Source organism: Elgaria multicarinata, chromosome 1 (assembly GCF_023053635.1).
Source record: "Elgaria multicarinata webbii isolate HBS135686 ecotype San Diego chromosome 1, rElgMul1.1.pri, whole genome shotgun sequence".
Taxonomy (NCBI): domain Eukaryota; kingdom Metazoa; phylum Chordata; class Lepidosauria; order Squamata; family Anguidae; genus Elgaria; species Elgaria multicarinata.
The window spans coordinates 9,385,218-9,404,380 of NC_086171.1; the positions used below are offsets into that span (position 1 = coordinate 9,385,218).

Sequence of the window (19,163 nt, forward strand, 5' to 3'; positions counted from 1 at the left end):
AGTAGAACGCTCACTTCGACTCATGATAGGCATTGCTTCACCGCTAAGAAGTAAACACTCACTTCAGCTCATGAAAGCCATTGCTTCACCACAACAGCTCTGAGGAGTAAATGCTAACTTCAACTCATGATAGGCATTGCTCCACCACTAAGAGAAGTAGAACGCTCACTTTGACTCATTATAGGCATTGCTCCACCACTAAGAGGAGTAGAACGCTCACTTCAACTCATGATAGGCATTGCTCCACCACTAAGAGAAGTAGAACGCTCACTTCGACTCATGATAGGCATTGCTCCACCACTAAGAAGTAAACACCCACTTCAGCTCATGAAAGCCATTGCTTCACCACAACAGCTCTGAGGAGTAAACACTCACTTCGACTCATGATAGGCATTGCTCCACCACTAAGAGAAGCAGAATGCTCACTTCGACTCATGATAGGCATTGCTCCACCACTAAGAGAAGCAGAACGCTCACTTCGACTCATGATAGGCATTGCTCCACCACTAAGAGAAGCAGAACGTTCACTTCGACTCATGGTAGGCATTGCTCCACCACTAAGAGAAGCAGAACGCTCACTTCGACTCATGATAGGCATTGCTCCACCACTGAGAAGTAAACACTCACTTCAGCTCATGAAAGCCATTGCTTCACCACAACAGCTCTGAGGAGTAAACACTCACTTCGACTCATGATAGGCATTGCTCCACCACTAAGAGAAGTAAAACGCTCACTTTGACTCATGATAGGCATTGCTCCACCACTAAGAGAAGCAGAACGCTCACTTCGACTCATGATAGGCATTGCTCCACCACTAAGAGAAGCAGAACGCTCACTTCGACTCATGATAGGCATTGCTCCACCACTAAGAAGTAAACACCCACTTCAGCTCATGAAAGCCATTGCTTCACCACAACAGCTCTGAGGAGTAAACACTCACTTTGACTCATGATAGGCATTGCTCCACCACTAAGAGAAGCAGAACGCTCACTTTGACTCATGATAGGCATTGCTCCACCACTAAGAGAAGCAGAACGCTCACTTCGACTCATGATAGGCATTGCTCCACCACTAAGAGAAGTAGAACGCTCACTTCGACTCATGATAGGCATTGCTCCACCACTAAGAGAAGTAGAACGCTCACTTCAACTCATGATAGGCATTGCTCCACCTCTAAGAGAAGTAGAACGCTCACTTCGACTCATGATAGGCATTGCTCCACTACTAAGAGAAGCAGAACGCTCACTTCGACTCATGATAGGCATTGCTCCACCACTAAGAGAAGCAGAACGCTGACTTCGACTCATGATAGGCATTTCTCCACCACTAAGAGAACGCTCACTTTGACTCATGATAGGCATTGCTCCACCACTAAGAGAAGTAGAACGCTCACTTTGACTCATGATAGGCATTGCTCCACCACTAAGAAGTAAACACCCACTTCAGCTCATGAAAGCCATTGCTTCACCACAACAGTTCTGAGGAGTAAACACTCACTTCGACTCATGATAGGCATTGCTCCACCACTAAGAGAAGTAGAACGCTCACTTCGACTCATGGTAGGCATTGCTCCACCACTAAGAGAAGCAGAATGCTCACTTCGACTCATGATAAGCATTGCTCCACCACTAAGAGAAGTAGAACGCTCACTTCAACTCATGATAGGCATTGCTCCACCACTAAGAGAACGCTCACTTTGACTCATGATAGGCATTGCTCCACCACTAAGAGAAGTAGAACGCTCACTTTGACTCATGATAGGCATTGCTCCACCACTAAGAAGTAAACACCCACTTCAGCTCATGAAAGCCATTGCTTCACCACAACAGCTCTGAGGAGTAAACACTCACTTCAACTCATGATAGGCATTGCTCCACCACTAAGAGAAGCAGAACGCTCACTTCGACTCATGATAGGCATTGCTCCACCTCTAAGAGAAGTAGAACGCTCACTTCGACTCATAATAGGCATTGCTCCACCACTAAGAGAAGCAGAACGCTCACTTCGACTCATGATAAGCATTGCTCCACCACTAAGAGAAGTAGAACGCTCACTTCAACTCATGATAGGCATTGCTCCACCACTAAGAGAAGCAGAACGCTCACTTCGACTCATGATAGGCATTGCTCCACCACTGAGAAGACTTCAGCTCATGAAAGCCATTGCTTCACCACAACAGCTCTGAGGAGTAAACACTCACTTCGACTCATGATAGGCATTGCTCCACCACTATGAGAAGTAGAACGCTCACTTCTACTCATGATAGGCATTGCTCCACCTCTAAGAGAAGTAGAACGCTCACTTCGACTCATAATAGGCATTGTTCCACCACTAAGAGAAGTAGAACGCTCACTTCAACTCATGATAGGCATTGCTCCACCACTAAGAGAAGTAGAACGCTCACTTCGACTCATGATAGGCATTGCTCCACCACTAAGAGAAGTAGAATGATCACATCAACTCATGATAGGCATTGCTCCACCACTAAGAAGAAAACACTCACTTCAGCTCATGAAAGGCATTGCTTCACCACAACAGCTCTAAGGAGTAAACGCTCACTTCGACTCATGATAGGCATTGCTCCACCACTAAGAGAAGCAGAACGCTCACTTCGACTCATGATAGGCATTGCTCCACCACTAAGAGAAGCAGAACGCTCCCTTCGACTCATGATAGGCATTGCTCCACCACTAAGAGAAGTAGAATGATCACATCGACTCATGATAGGCATTGCTCCACCACTAAGAAGTAAACACTCACTTCACCTCATGAAAGGCATTGCTTCACCACAACAGCTCTGAGGAGTAAACGCTCATTTCGACTCATGATAGGCATTGCTCCACCACTAAGAGAAGCAGAACGCTCACTTCGACTCATGATAGGCATTGCTCCACCACTAAGAGAAGCAGAACGCTCACTTCGACTCATGATAGGCATTGCTCCACCACTAAGAGAAGCAGAACGCTCACTTCGACTCATGATAGGCATTGCTCCACCACTAAGAGAAGTAGAACGCTCACTTTGACTCATGATAGGCATTGCTCCACCACTAAGAAGTAAACACCCACTTCAGCTCATGAAAGCCATTGCTTCACCACAACAGCTCTGAGGAGTAAACACTCACTTCTACTCATGATAGCCATTGCTCCACCACTAAGAGAAGTAGAACGCTCACTTCGACTCATGATAGGCATTGCTCCACCGCTAAGAAGTAAACACTCACTTCAGCTCATGAAAGCCATTGCTTCACCACAACAGCTCTGAGGAGTAAACACTCACTTCGACTCATGATAGGCATTGCTCCACCTCTAAGAGAAGTAGAACGCTCACTTCGACTCATGATTGGCATTGCTCCACCACTAAGAGAAGTAGAACGCTCACTTCGACTCATGATAGGCATTGCTCCACCACTAAGAGAAGTAGAACGCTCACTTCGACTCATGATAGGCATTGCTTCACCGCTAAGAAGTAAACACTCACTTCAGCTCATGAAAGCCATTGCTTCACCACAACAGCTCTGAGGAGTAAACGCTCACTTCAACTCATGATAGGCATTGCTCCACCACTAAGAGAAGTAGAACGCTCACTTTGACTCATGATAGGCATTGCTCCACCACTAAGAGGAGTAGAACGCTCACTTCAACTCATGATAGGCATTGCTCCACCACTAAGAGAAGTAGAACGCTCACTTCGACTCATGATAGGCATTGCTCCACCACTAAGAAGTAAACACCCACTTCAGCTCATGAAAGCCATTGCTTCACCACAACAGCTCTGAGGAGTAAACACTCACTTCGACTCATGATAGGCATTGCTCCACCACTAAGAGAAGCAGAATGCTCACTTCGACTCATGATAGGCATTGCTCCACCACTAAGAGAAGCAGAACGCTCACTTCGACTCATGATAGGCATTGCTCCACCACTAAGAGAAGCAGAACGTTCACTTCGACTCATGGTAGGCATTGCTCCACCACTAAGAGAAGCAGAACGCTCACTTCGACTCATGATAGGCATTGCTCCACCACTGAGAAGTAAACACTCACTTCAGCTCATGAAAGCCATTGCTTCACCACAACAGCTCTGAGGAGTAAACACTCACTTCGACTCATGATAGGCATTGCTCCACCACTAAGAGAAGTAAAACGCTCACTTTGACTCATGATAGGCATTGCTCCACCACTAAGAGAAGCAGAACGCTCACTTCGACTCATGATAGGCATTGCTCCACCACTAAGAGAAGCAGAACGCTCACTTCGACTCATGATAGGCATTGCTCCACCACTAAGAAGTAAACACCCACTTCAGCTCATGAAAGCCATTGCTTCACCACAACAGCTCTGAGGAGTAAACACTCACTTTGACTCATGATAGGCATTGCTCCACCACTAAGAGAAGCAGAACGCTCACTTTGACTCATGATAGGCATTGCTCCACCACTAAGAGAAGCAGAACGCTCACTTCGACTCATGATAGGCATTGCTCCACCACTAAGAGAAGTAGAACGCTCACTTCGACTCATGATAGGCATTGCTCCACCACTAAGAGAAGTAGAACGCTCACTTCAACTCATGATAGGCATTGCTCCACCTCTAAGAGAAGTAGAACGCTCACTTCGACTCATGATAGGCATTGCTCCACTACTAAGAGAAGCAGAACGCTCACTTCGACTCATGATAGGCATTGCTCCACCACTAAGAGAAGCAGAACGCTCACTTCGATTCATGATAGGCATTGCTCCACCACTAAGAGAAGCAGAACGCTCACTTCGACTCATGATAGGCATTGCTCCACCACTAAGAGAAGTAGAACGCTCACTTTGACTCATGATAGGCATTGCTCCACCACTAAGAAGTAAACACCCACTTCAGCTCATGAAAGCCATTGCTTCACCACAACAGCTCTGAGGAGTAAACACTCACTTCGACTCATGATAGACATTGCTCCACCACTAAGAGAAGCAGAACGCTCACTTCGACTCATGATAGGCATTGCTCCACCACTAAGAGAAGCAGAATGCTCACTTTGACTCATGATAGGCATTACTCCACTGCTCAGAAGTAAACACTCACTTAAGCTCATTTAATCCATTGCTTCACCACAACAGCTCTGAGGAGTAAACGCTCACTTCGACTCATGATAGGCATTGCTCCACCACTAAGAGAAGCAGAACACTCACTTCGACTCATGATAGGCATTGCTCCACCACTAAGAGAAGCAGAACGCTCACTTCGACTCATGATAGGCATTGCTCCACCACTAAGAGAAGCAGAACGCTCACTTCGACTCATGATAGGCATTGCTCCACCACTAAGAGAAGCAGAACGCTCACTTCGACTCATGATACGCATTGCTCCACCGCTCAGAAGTAAACACTCACTTCAGCTCATGGAAGCCATTGCTTCACCACAACAGCTCTCAGGAGTAAACGCTCACTTCGACTCATGATAGGCATTGCTCCACCACTAAGAGAAGCAGAACGCTCACTTCGACTCATGATAGGCATTGCTCCACCACTAAGAGAAGCAGAACGCTCACTTCGACTCATGGTAGGCATTGCTCCACCACTAAGAGAAGTAGAACGCTCACTTCGACTCATGATAGGCATTGCTCCACCACTAAGAGAAGTAGAACGCTCACTTCGACTCATGATAGGCATTGCTCCACCGGGTTACTCTCTTTGGAGGACTCTGATGGCCTTCCAAGTACAGGAGAGAGTGGGGGCACCTCCACAATGAGATGCCCTAGGGGAGCTCATCCCTTTGCACCACATCTTTTCAGTTGTTCCCCAAAGTTAGAGTAGGTAGCAGTGCTGTTTTTCTATCTCTTATTATTGGCTTAGTATATGATTTCAGGTTGTTTTTGTGCATTTGTTGGGGCTACTGTTTTAAAAAACTCTGGGAAAAGTCCGTTCAGATTAAGAAAGAGAAGTTTCCCAGAATCCCAAGTTACCCGTTTTGCCTATGCCCTCCTCCAACTTTGGGATCATGTGATCATGACCGGGAGCTGACTCTGCCCCTCAGCCCTTTGAAAAAAGGTATTTTTCCCGCTGATTTTTTAAAGAGTTCTAGCACGCGACCCGCACCACGCAGAGAGGTGAGAGTAGTCTCAAAATGACCCCCATCCACGACCCTCTGAGCACAAGAATTTTCAGAACGATAGCTTCAAAAACAACCCAGTAGTTCTCCGCGATTGTTTTCCGCAATGCAATCCTATGGGCGAAAACCGCCGTTTGACCCGCACTGTCCGTTTGTTTACCCGATTTTTAAAAAATTCTAGCACGCGACCCGCACCATGCAGAGAGCTGAGAGTAGTCTCAAAATGACCCCCATCCACGACTCTCTGAGCACAAGAATTTTCAGAACGATAGCTTCAAAAACAACGCAGTAGTTATCCCCGATTGTTTTCCGCAATGCAATCCTATGGGCGTAATATTTCAAGATGGCGACCGGAGCGGTCCGCCTGAAAGAGGAGCTCTGAAAAATGGCCGCTTCTCTTTGCTCTGCTTCTAGGGGTCCGCGGTCCGCTTCTACTCCACCTCTGGCAAGGTGGAGCAGGCCAGTTCGCTCCTGCTTCTGCGCTTCTCATCGGAGCGGAGCACATGCCTAGTACTCATAGTCTAGAGACAATGTTCCGGTCAGAGAGAGTGTGGAGCTCTGAGACTTACGGCTATTTCCCATAGGAGTGTGCCCTATACTTTCCACAGTGCTACGTGTGTTTTTTTTTTGTCAAGTTTAGCGATAACCAACATGATTATCATACAAAGACACCGATTAAAAAGCCTTACAATTAAGACAAAAAAGCTTAGTGGGCATACAATCCGAAGGTCCTAGAGTTTTCCCATTCCTCAGATTCTTAACGATGCTGTCAATCTCTTCTACCCACAAAGTCTCTGTTTCCTTTCCTGCAAATCCAGTTGTGGCGATAGAGCCGTGTTCCAAATCCCCGCACCCAAAGGTTACATATAGATGTTGAACAACATTGGGGACAAGATGTTGCCCCTGTTGAATTCCATAGTTCAGTTGTGAAGGGGGTGGGGAATTGGCAAAAAGTTACCTACAATCTGCCAGGGAAATACATATTTATTTATTGGATTTCTATACCGTCCAGTAGCTTGAAACTCTCTGATACGCCTCATGGGGGGGGGGGGCAGATATGTTTCCCTATATATAAAGAAACACTAATCTTGGAGTGTGCATATGTAGGCCATCTCTCAGGCTAATAGTACAACCCTATTCAAGTTTACTCAGAAGTAAGCCCCATTGTGTTTAGTGGAGCTTAATCCCATATAAGTGTGTCCAGGTTTCCCTTCATTTATCATTCCCTTTGCCATTCTTTGATTCAAATCAACCCTTTATTGTATCCATCCATGTTAATTTCAGAACATATTGGGTTTGTTTTTAAATACTTTAATGTTCAACACCTGTATTGACTTCCAGAAATATTTTTGTGCACTATAGGCGGTGAATTCGCTAGAAATAATAGCCTAAATAGCACCTTCTCCTATCCTGATGTGGTTACACAAACTCGTGTGTGTGTGTTTGTGTGTGTGATAGTTGACATTCTGCCTAAATTTAGGGAGTTGAAGTGGATGTTGCAAAGCCATGCCATGGTTCCCCCCCCCTCTGTAAAACTTGTTTGTTAAGCGTGCTGAACATGAATATTCTTGCCAGGTTTCACGCCATGCATGCTTCTGCCTAGCATTAAAGTTTGGAAAGGCTTATTGGGAATGTCTTCCAATCCAGACGCTCTTCCCCCCAAAAGCCTTGGAGATGTTCAAGTCAGCGCTATGATGTTAATGACCAGAGGCAATGGGGTCTGTTAGGTTCCAGTTTAGGTGGAACTACCCTTTGATGTGGGCAGGCTCTCCTTCCCACCCACACATTCCTCAGTACCTAACCAAACCCATATCTTTCCTCCCATCAGTCTGATCCTTCTTGTGAGACCTTGCATCTCTGTGGAGCCAACCCAGGGTATGGAGCGTAACTGAATTTCTGGTTGAACAGGCAGTGCTTAGTTGGGTTTGGGTGGTAAAGAGAAGGGGACAAATGACATACACAGATTTAGCTATGATAATAACTTCTCCACAAGTTTATTGACTTTCACTTGAGAAGGCTTAGTGGCAGCATATGGGCTGGATCCTGTCATCAGCCAGCCTGTGTGCTGTCCGATTTCCCCATTTCCTGGAGCACTGATAGTAGATGTGCTCATCATGGTGCAGACTGCTAATGTGAACTCTTTTCCACTACCCCAGACTTGGCCAACATGAAGCCCCCATGCTGATCTGGTCTTGGTAACACATCCCTGGGATCCCTTATGGGAATCCTCATGGGTGAAGGAGTGGGGAGCCTAGTTCTGTTCCCCCTCACCAATGGATTAACACTTAACATAAATGTTAGTAAATTCTTTGTGGATGTTAGTCCAGATCAACTTATTTACAACGGAATTGATCTTGCAATGGGCAAGGCAAGAAACCCCGTTCCGGTGTGCAGCTAAAATTCCATCCCAGGACCATTAACTGGTGATGGCTTATGCCACTGCAAGATGTATTGCTACCTTGGGTGGTTGGGGAAGTCAATGACTGATATGTTGTAGCCATATAAGAGCCCTGCTTTTAGGGACCTTGGGTTGAACTGGAGTTGAGAACAAAGGAGAAGGATCACTCCACCCATTAGAGTGCCACTTGGCTCAGCAGGCCTTGCTTTGGGAAGGTGCTGACATAGAGCAGCTGCTTCTTGCCAGCCTTTTCTCCCTTGGCTGCTAGGTTGTGTGCCCAGACAAACCACTTTTCCCCAGTAAGCGGGGAACTCCACATCTGCTACTTAAGACTCCAAAACTGCTATGGTGAAGCTAAGTTGTATTCCATGCCACTTTATTTTAATTACCCACTGTTGTTGGTGGGTATGTTGCCATCCTGCACTACATGACATCTACTGATCAAGCATTTTAAGAAACTTGTAGCTGTTCTACTTCATCAGATAGATGCTTGTGTTCTCCTAAATATGTAATAAGGGCATATAGGAAGTAATGAAAAATATGCATACTATCAAGCTTTCTGCTTCCAAATCAATTTGGAAGTCTTGTTCAAGAGCTACACGCTTACCTTGTTTTGTTTGTACATAGACTGTAGGTGTAAAATATTACGAAGCTCATTTCTGTTGTTGATGCTAAGAGCTGTACGTGGGAACTCTTCGTCCATCACATTGCTTGTTTTTTTCAAACCCTGTGCAGGAAGGAGAAGATGCCAGTAACATAATGTTGTGTTTATTAGGTTTGCATCTGATTCTTGTTCTAGTCTTTTTTAAAAAATGTACACCTTCGGTTAGTTTCATAAAGGCAGTTTAGAAATATATTGTCTAAACAACTCAAGACACCTCAGCTATAAATATCTTAAATTTTTCTAGTAAAGTTGTTGGCATGTACTATATTCTACCAATAGAATTTGCAAGGCCACAAAGACCTTTGGTCAAAGTCCACATGAGTGATAACCCACAACCAAGGCTCCCTTTCTGTAAAATGTTAACCTGAAGTTGTATATAATTAAGCAGCTAGGCACAGCGATTGAAGATAATAGGACATTAATTTCTAAAAAGCTAGTAGGTAATTGTGTAACCCCAAGCTTTCTAGAAAGCCTGATAATGTTAAGTAAAAGTCCCGATTAAAGCTTGCAGTTATTTTCTGTGTCAAGTGTAACCAGACAAAATTTATTCAGTGAACGTAAATCCAAAGTTGCGATCTATTTCCTTTTAAAGTCCTCACTAGAGGGAAGCATACTTTCAAGATTATCCATTGTCAGTGTAGGCAATTTTTCAAAAGTGTTCAAGGCTTGTGTGCGAGTCTCCAATGTCATGGTTTCTATGCTTTGAGGGTGCAACCCTGTGCACGTTGACAGAAAACGAACATGGCTAGCTAGGGCATGCTGGGAGTTGTTGGCCTTTGTTCTGTTCGAACATGCATTAAACATATCGAAAGACTTGCTCGTTAGGTATTTTAAAAAAATAATGTATGGCACATTCTCTTAACTGCAGACTAGCATACAAAAACCTCATGCGTCCTGAACATTTTCTGTCCATTAAGGTCCTCCAATCAGGTTTTTTTTTAGTGTGCAATTGGACATAAAATGCGAAATTGGGGGGGGGGAGTGCAGTTGGAAATCTGATAATGCGCAGTTCGAAAAAGTGGAAAAATAAGAGACATGCTATGTGTTACATGTATGTGTTTATTAAGAACTTAGCAATAGACAAAGTCAGGGATGGCATGTAATACAAATTGTATAAGGGTGGAATCTGCTCAGTTCCCATAAAGCAAATGCCCAATCTATTTAAAAAAAACACACAACTTTCCTTTTGGCTGGAACCCTCTTCACCATCTTTAGGCAGGTAATGCTTTGTCACACCCTTGTAAATACCCTTAAAGTACTCCTGTTCTCATGCTTTAGACCTGTCTTGTACCCAATGTTTTCTTCTGCAGCCAATGCAAAACAGCTGGTCTGGGGTCCCGGTCGGTTAGTGGTGACAATAAGTTCTCTGTTTGCACAATAGTCAGGTCCTACTGTGCCACTGTAGTCTACCTCCCAGTGAGGTGGGAGAACAGGACAGGCCGACAGTAAAAGTGCAGTCGATAAGTTGCACGTGTTGATGCATCTCAAAGCCAGGAACCTAGACAGGAGCACCCAAAGACAAGGAGGTAGACCTCAGCGTTCACTGTTTCCTCTTTTGAGGGTTCTGACATGTCCTCAAGGACAGTGGGCACTGGGCATGTCCACTTTCCAATACTGGAAATGAAGTCAGGCAGGCTTTTTGTTCTAATTCTTCTTGTTGTGATTATTACTATTACTATTAAGGTTATTTAATAATGGCTGTGTTTATAGTGCAGCCAATCAACTCCAAAGCAAAGAACACAAAGCTTTACTGTTGTCCTGCTAGCCTGTTATTTTATGGGATGCAAAAGGCATCTCTCTGTGCTGTTCCCGCTCACAGGGCCGTTTTGTGTTTCTGGGTTTGAATGGCCTGAAAACAATCCTTGGGTCGCTTATTTGTGCCCGCAGAGCTGCCTACCCGCCTCCCTGGGTTCCCGCGTTGTGGGTTAGCCGCTTGTGCATTGTGTAGCGCCTGCCTGCCTCCTCCACCTCTCTGCCTGGGTGCCGCCATTGTGGTGTAGTGCAATCTTCTGGGAGATTCCCAGAGATCTATGGCTTACTCGTGCAACGTACCAGCCCCTTACTGCCTGCCTCTCTCCCCTTCTGGTGCTAAGAAGATGAAGAGGGGCTGGCTAGGTGGGTCAACCCTACAAGCCTATGGCATGCTTGCTCGCAGTGCTTCAGGGGCATAGCTGCCTGCTGCCTCTCCTCTGTGCCCGCCTTGGTCTATCTAGGCATGCTCCAATTCTCCAGACTCCATGGCAGCAGAGGGGATGATTCCCCCCCTCCCCATTACCCTGCTATCTTTTAACTGTAGATGTTTGGAATTGAACATACAAATAAAATTAAATAAAGTTCCCTCCTGCTTTAACTCCGCATCCAGCTGCCATATTCTGCTGGTTTGGAATCATGACCCAGTACTGCAAAACCACAAAATGAACAAACCAAATTTAGCATTAACCTAATACAAACCACACAGATAATACAACTAGACCAAGACAGCCGGACTTCCTTTCTTTTCTTTTCTGGCAGCTGGACTTTTCTGTTCATTTGTGCCCCTACCCCCCAAATCGACACAACCCATTGTGCTTGAGCTGTTCTTCAGTGCAGGAATATTTGGATGGTTGTATTTCTGTTACAACCATTGGTTGATAACGTTCAGATGGTTCTATTTCTGCTTGATTTGTTAGTAGGATACTTGTTAGTTAAGATACTTTTTTGGAAGTTTTTAACAGTAGTATGCTATGTTTTTTAATCAGTATTTTATGATTGCTGTTGTTCCCCGCCTTGATCCAATCGGAGAGGCGGGTAAGAAATAAATTATTATTATTATTAAACGATTTCGTATTTGAACTATTTTGTAGTCTTGTCAGCTTTCTCACCGGAATGGTGGCCATTTAGTGGCCTTGGTAGCATTGATCAGGTGAGACTGTTTCCCAAAGCTGCTGCTAAAACTTTTTTCCATCTTAAAACGTGGTCTATGAAGTTGCAGTTATTTGGGAGTATTGATAGCTCTCCAAGGGAAAATCGAGGGCCATCCCCTCCCATCTTCCCCCAGTACTTCTGTGTGTAACCTAAAACGACTTCTTGATATTAACATTCCTACTGTTTAAGTGAGAGACCACTGAAGAAACACAGTATTGAACTCAACCCTAACACCCTGCAATATAGTCTGATATTTAGAATAGTCGCATGTGCACGGGGCATCTTAAAATCACAGCAAAAGCTTTGTGGTGACCCGTAGGCAGGATGCTTGGGAGTGTGAATGGGAATCTGCTTCCGTTTTCAACGTGGGGGGGAAATGCACCATGGGAATCGTAGTCCTGTCGTTCCTTGCAGCCTGGCTCAAAGCAAGGGAAGGCGGAGAAGCATTAATCCTCTGCTTATAGCTATGACGGAAAACAGGAGGGGAATGATTTTTACAGGCTACCGGATAAGCAAAGTGCAGTATTTAAGGCCTGGCAGACAAGCATGGGGTGATGGAAACAAACAGGAGCCCCTTACCTTCTTGCTGAGAAACTCCCTCACCAAAGATGCGGCCACCGCTTCTACAAAAGAGGCTTCCATTACTCACTGCCCAGAGTGTGCCGGTGGGGTGAGGGGGGAGCAGCACTTTTCTGTTTGGCTAGCTGATGTTCCTCCCTTTTGCTTGTTAACTGCTACCTTCCCAGTCTTTGGCTCAGGTTGCAGCCCGCCTTTGCTGTTGTCAGTTTATGACGTTGCTGTGTTGCCGTGGATACAGCATCATTGGAATCCTCTCTCTCACCACCACCCCGCTGGCAGGGTTCGGCAAGAACAAGACGAAGCAAAGGCCAAGGACACCTCATCTTGGCAACAACCCCCTGCTCAATGCTTTAGGGTGGATTCCTGCATTGAGCAGGGGGTTGGACTCGATGGCCTTTTAGGCCCCTTCCAACTCTGCTATTCTATGATTCTGTGTATTGACTGTAAGATTACGACATTCAACTATTAACAACCATAAAATACCAAACAGTAACGTACAGATAAACTGCAATATAAGTTCAAAACTGCGACATGACATTAAAAAGAACCAACCAAGAGCTAGTGGCAGTGCAAAAATTTAAAACACAATACCAGATAAAACACAAACTGCAAAAGTAAAATGCTTGGGACAATAAAAAAGTTTTCACAATACAGGTGCCAGACAAACTTTTCAGGGAAACTCGTTCCACAGCTGGGTGCCACAGCTTCTTCGTAGACACCCACCACCACACTTCCTTCGGCAGGGGCTACCAGAGAAGGACCACTGAAGCTGATCTTTGGGTCTGGGCAGGTGTAAATGGGAGGAGACAGTCCTTCAGAAAGCCCTGGCCCAAAGCCGTTCAGGGCTTTGAACGTTGGTACCAGCACTTTGAATTGGGCTGGATCTGTGACGATGGTGCAAGTTGTGGATACATGATGATAGGTACAATACAGATGGATGACTGTAAATGCAGACAGGCTACTCATGCACAATTTTCGGCCACTTCTTACGTAAAAAGTAAGCACAAGAACTCTGGACTTGACCCATGACAATTTCTCTGAAATTTCTTTTTGAAATTTCTATCAATTTGAATCGGAACGATGAAAAGAAAAAGGGGAAAGAAAATTTAGGCACGTCACTAATTGATATAAAATTAGCAAAATCTGCATTCGCAAGCATCTTAAGTCTACTTTTAAAACAATTTAAAACCTTCAGCCTTCTGGGTAATGTCATTTCACTCTTCCAGACATAATGGAAATAGCACCACATGTGAATGACCAGGACTGAATGCCAAAATTGGCTGAATCGATCATGTTCTGACCCCCGCTGATAAGGCACAGTAAAACATGGGTACAGGCAATGTTTCAATACCCCCAGAATTGCAGTCAAGTGCCCGCAGCATCCCTATGCGTGAGACATGTGCATGTTCTTGTTGAGTTCCTTGATGCAAGTGGAATCTTCTGATGACTTTTTAGGTGCTGTTGCGAACAGATCTCTTTGTGTGTTAGTTAGACAATGGCACTGAAGTATTCTCGATTGCTGTTGAAGTTTGGTTGCAATGGTCTGCTCTGTTGATACCATGGCCACCTCACTGCAGGGGCTGCTGGTAGCAATAATCGTGGTCTTCACTCCTCAGAGGCCTGGGTCTCCCGCTGCGGGAGATTTGGGTTTGAGGGCACTTCCTCCTGCTGGGGGAGAAGGAGCGGGGCGGAATGGGCAGGGGGCTGGACCCTCAGCAATCTATGACAACAGGATATGGGGAACCATGCAAGCCCCCCTGCCAGCAGGCACGCCAGGAGATGCCAAAGTGGGAGAACAAAGCCTCAACCGTATTCCTCATAATATAGAGGGGCCAAATCTACCCCCTACTCCATTTAGAGAACAGGGAGGGGGCTGGGGTCTCCTCCGAGGCGCATACTTGATTCCCCCACCAGGGCCCACGCTTAAGTAATGTAGAAATTACTATAAACTACTGTGAAATGTGTGAACAAATTTTTGTATTTTAAAACATAAAAATTTTACTTGTCAAACAAAACTTTTCAAACAACAAAACTTTTAGGGGTCACGGGGCTGGCGCTGCTCCTGTTGTCGGGATCTCTCGTGGGGCCCCTAAAGTCCCACTCCAACCAGTTGACCCTCCGTTCCAAGGAGCGCACTGTAATGGTAGAAATGGTATTTGTCATTTCTGCTGCAGCAACACCCCATAGTAGGCATCTTGGAGGTTGTCGGTCAGTGCATGCCCCTTGGTTTCCCATAACTCCCAGCCATCGTGCTATGAACCGCCACCTCCCCTTGAGTCGCCCGAATGCCTTCTCCACAGCATTGTGGGCTCTGTTGAGACACTTATTGAAGTGGGCTTGCTGTAGGGCTTCATGAGCCATGCATGCAGAGGATACGCCACATCAGCCGCAATGAGGGCTGGGACTTGCTGCTCCTCCACAACCTGATGGTGGGATTGGCAGGGACGAAGGCAGCTGTATCCATTTCCTCATAGAGGACTTAGTTAGCACAAATGTAGGCATCTTGGTTCTTCCCACTCCATCCTATTTCCACATTGATGAACCTGCCTCTATGGTTGGCGGTTCCCTGCAGGACCATGGAGTATAAAGACTTCCTGTTGATGATGTCCGGGTCTTGACGGATCAGACAAATTGTACAAATATGTGTGCCGTCAACTGCACCCACACAGTGAGGAAACCCTAGGGCCCCAAATGTGTCCATGATCTGCAGAAGAGACAGCACATGCCCATGCGGAAGTTCTCAATCCATTGCTCATCGTCCCACTCTTTCAGCACAAAGTTCTCCCACCAGTCCTTGCTTGTGGATCGAACCCGGTAGTGGCAGAAGCGACATCTGTGATGCAGTTACTCAGTGTAGTTGGACAACCTTGGCTCTCCCAGAGTCCACGACGTTGGTTAGAAGGTGGTGGCGGCGGCGGAACCAATGTATTACCTGTAGTCGCCGTCATGGTGCAGCGACCATGGCCCGAAACTCCCGATACTCAGCTACGTACAAAGCCGCAGCCAAAGGGATGGCAACTAAGGCTGTCTGGATGACATCCATAGCTTGCTTGTCCTTTGCAATCTCACCATACACACGGCCGCCTCTTCTTCCTTTCCCCTCAATACCGCATAGGCAGCGTCCTTGGATGCTGTTTGGGGCACACGCGCCCAGATGTGGGACGGGCTCGTGGGAAGATGGCAGGATGAAAGTGGATGGCAGCGACAGCTGACATGGTATCTTGCGCTCTTTCGCACATGCGCAAAGCAAGTTACTAAATCAAAAACAAGGAAAACACCCCCAGTCTGGCCCCACGTCCCACTGTCATTTTGGGAGCACAGCACTCATACCGAGACAGTTCCTAAACAGTAAGGGCTCCTGCAACAGCCCTCCTCTAATACCGGGATAACTCGCTGGACGTGTGGCCCCTGAGGGACGATCACTGATGCTGAAAACTCCGCGATTGTCCCTCCCCACTTCCCAAAGGCCCATAGCCCCAAGATTCAAATGCACACTCAGCCATAGTGGGATACACCTTCTATGCAGCCCCCTATATCATGTTCTATTGATGAAACGGTGAATGAGGAAACAAAGCGCAACATTCGGTTTTCCCATCTCGATGGTACTGGCAAAGTACATACAAGAAATATGCTGTTTCCCAAATCAAATAGCGAAAAAAAAATTAAAGATGGAACTGGATGGTGATTTAACCTAGTAGGAAAGTACTCACACTGTTAATGGCATGACTGCTTTGGCCTTAAGTATAGTAGCTCTGAGGTCTGCAACAGTATGTCCTAGGTAGTTTGAAATGATTATCCATTTGTTTTAGTGGTGTTGCTCTTTATATCCAATTTTTGACCTTTGTCTAAAAAAGTTAAGCCCTGTTGTCTCTCTCCCTTCCTCCATCCCCAATCCCTACTAAAAATGTAATATGATGAGTAATCCAGTAGGTGGCAGTATGAGCACACCCCAGCATCTCCCAGACATCACAAGACCACTTAACATGCTAGAAGGGCATAGAGCGTTATTTTTGACTGCAACTTCTCCTTGATGAGAAAAAAAAGGGAAAAAAAACTCCTGGGTTGGGTTATACTGTAAATTGGTTTTACGTGTGTATGTGCTGGCATGGGCTATTCCTTGGGGGAAAAGGTGTATTGGGGGGGGGAACATTAAATCCTTGCAAAACTCCCCACCCCCATGCCATCCCCATCCATGTAACTGGTGAGGAAGGAAAGGGAGACTTTGTGACATGCCTGGTGAAGGCTATTCAAGGCCCACCATCTTGCAACTTGGAGCTGCTTGCGAGCGGCGGTGCGCGGCGCTCTCTCTGTCGCCCGCCCCCCTTGCCACCCACCCTGCCATCCTTCCCTCCCCCCTGGTTTTTTTTTTAAAAAACCCTTACCTTCCCGGTGTCTTCGGGCCACCCGCGGCCCCTTTAAACAAAACAAAAAAATGGCGGACACCGCAGGGCTTGCGTCCTCCCTGCGGTTCCGCCGTCTGTAAGCCGGCAGGTCTAGCAAAGCCCATAGTTAATTGCGGTTTTATTCATTTCACAAGTGTACGGCCTGCTTTTCAACCATTGTTCTCCAAGCAGGTTACAGTTAAAAGAAAAATGCAACACAGATAAAATTACAACGATTTTGGGGGCCACCACCAAAAGACATTGGTCTATGATAGCCTCCAGTATGTTAGTTGGTGGGGAGTCTATCACCTCCTTTAGCTGGAGACGGCCAGTGATTGAGGTTCCTGAGGAATAGCAGTGTTTACCTGTTACAGCAAAAAGACAATAATTTTTTGGCATCTTGAACACTAATGCATTTATTGTGGCTCCAGATTTCATTAGCTATACATATCAATAAAGATGAGCTGTACTTTTATTACAGACAAGTTCAAAAAGACTAACAATGCAAGAGAGAAGTGTATCACATTATAACCCAGAGCAAGGCAGAGAAAATCCAGTTAGAATTGATGTAACCCACTCCGAACTGGTAATGAACTTGCTAACCAAAATTACCTCTGAGCCAATCACTCTCCCTCAGCCTATTTTATGTACAAGAATAAAGTTAAAATTAACAATAGTGTTGCGTTAGAAGTGCAATAGCTTATTGCACAAAAACAAATGTCTAACAGAAACAACGTAGAATAAAAAGGCCAAATGCGTTTCAACAAGATGTCTTCGTCAGTGGCCAATGCTAAAATACAATATACAAACAGGACATGTTACACAACACACATGTAGGGTCAAAAGGACTAAACACAAATTGGTGGTAATGTTGGAAAATCACAAGCTGAACCAGTGACTAGCAGCAATCGCAGCGGCTCTCAGCTTAGGACGCAGCAAAGACCAACGAGGCAAAGGATTCCCTGTAAGTTAAAAGCAAATCCTTTACTGTCAGTTGTAATAATTTAGTTATGGCAGCACATATACAAATACTCAAAGGCGATCAATCAATACAGCATACATCAAGTTGGGGTAAGATGGGGGAAGACAGAAACATGCAAAACACAGCTACTTATATAGGCAGACCTGTACACTGATGCAATATTGATTAATTACTGAAAATACATTCCCCACAATAATTCAATAAGTGTCCAGCTGAAATGTTGACCTTTAAGTGATTATGTTCTGCTGACTCCTCACTTCTTCCAGGTCCTCAGGTAATTGTAAAAACGGGGAAAATAAAAACCAGGATCCAATCCAGGATCCAACATATAATTGTTTTGAATTTAAACAAAAAGGTGTGTGTATCGGACAGAGCAGTTAACATACCGGGCTGCTGTATGCTCCCTGGAGATTTAATTGGGCTGACTTTACAATTCCCACACCCATTTGAAAATAATGCAGGGCCTCCTAAGGAAAATAATAAAATATTTACACAATAATCTATATGGTAGTCCTGTGCTGTTAATGGAAAATCCATTGTAGGTCTCACTCTCTAGAACTAATAAGAGAAGTACATCAAAAAGTTTACTTTACAGCCTTTTCAAACCGCCTAGGCACAGTTCATTTTGAACATGTGATTTTTACAGTTGAACATGTTCAAATGATTTTTACAAAACTTCAAACAGGATGAATATGATGAAATATTTTAAAAGACAACAAATGTTTATATATGACATAAGGGTCTCTTTGGATCGAGGCAGGGAGCAATATTAGTACAACAATACAGTATAAATCAGATACATAAAATTAATTAAAATAGCATATAAAACCAATACAACATCAAAATAACAATCAAGACATCTTTAAAAAACTTTAAAATTCTTCGTTTAACATTCATCCAGGTAGGTATGCCAGAAGAGACTAGTTTTAATACTGACAAGTATGAGTCCAGGATGAATTGGCAATCAAGGCCTGGTGTTTTTCCTGCAGTACAACTTCCAAATGCTAAAACAAGCCATTTGGAATTCTCTGCTCCAAAATTCTACAAAGCATTGTAAACAACCGGCAACCTTTTGACAGATACCTTTTGGTTGTAGCGATCCACATCTGATATAGCGTCGTTGTAAATATTCTTTCATCTTTTTTTTTTTTTTTTTG

The 19,163-nt window shown here is 45.1% G+C and overlaps 1 protein-coding gene across 1 annotated transcript in view; it reads right to left on the reverse strand.

Annotated features, from left to right (window-relative positions):
* The window catches only part of MINDY4 (MINDY lysine 48 deubiquitinase 4), a 135,062-nt gene extending 122,346 nt beyond the window's left edge, over nucleotides 1–12,716 (reverse strand). The window contains exons 1-2 of the mRNA XM_063123214.1: nucleotides 12,643–12,716; nucleotides 9,103–9,222 (exon numbers count right to left, since the gene is read on the reverse strand). Of these exons, the coding sequence (XP_062979284.1) occupies nucleotides 9,103–9,222; nucleotides 12,643–12,705 (183 nt within the window). The 5' untranslated portion in view covers nucleotides 12,706–12,716. The remainder of the gene's footprint in view (nucleotides 1–9,102; nucleotides 9,223–12,642) is intronic.
* Between the last annotated feature and the right edge of the window lie 6,447 nt (nucleotides 12,717–19,163).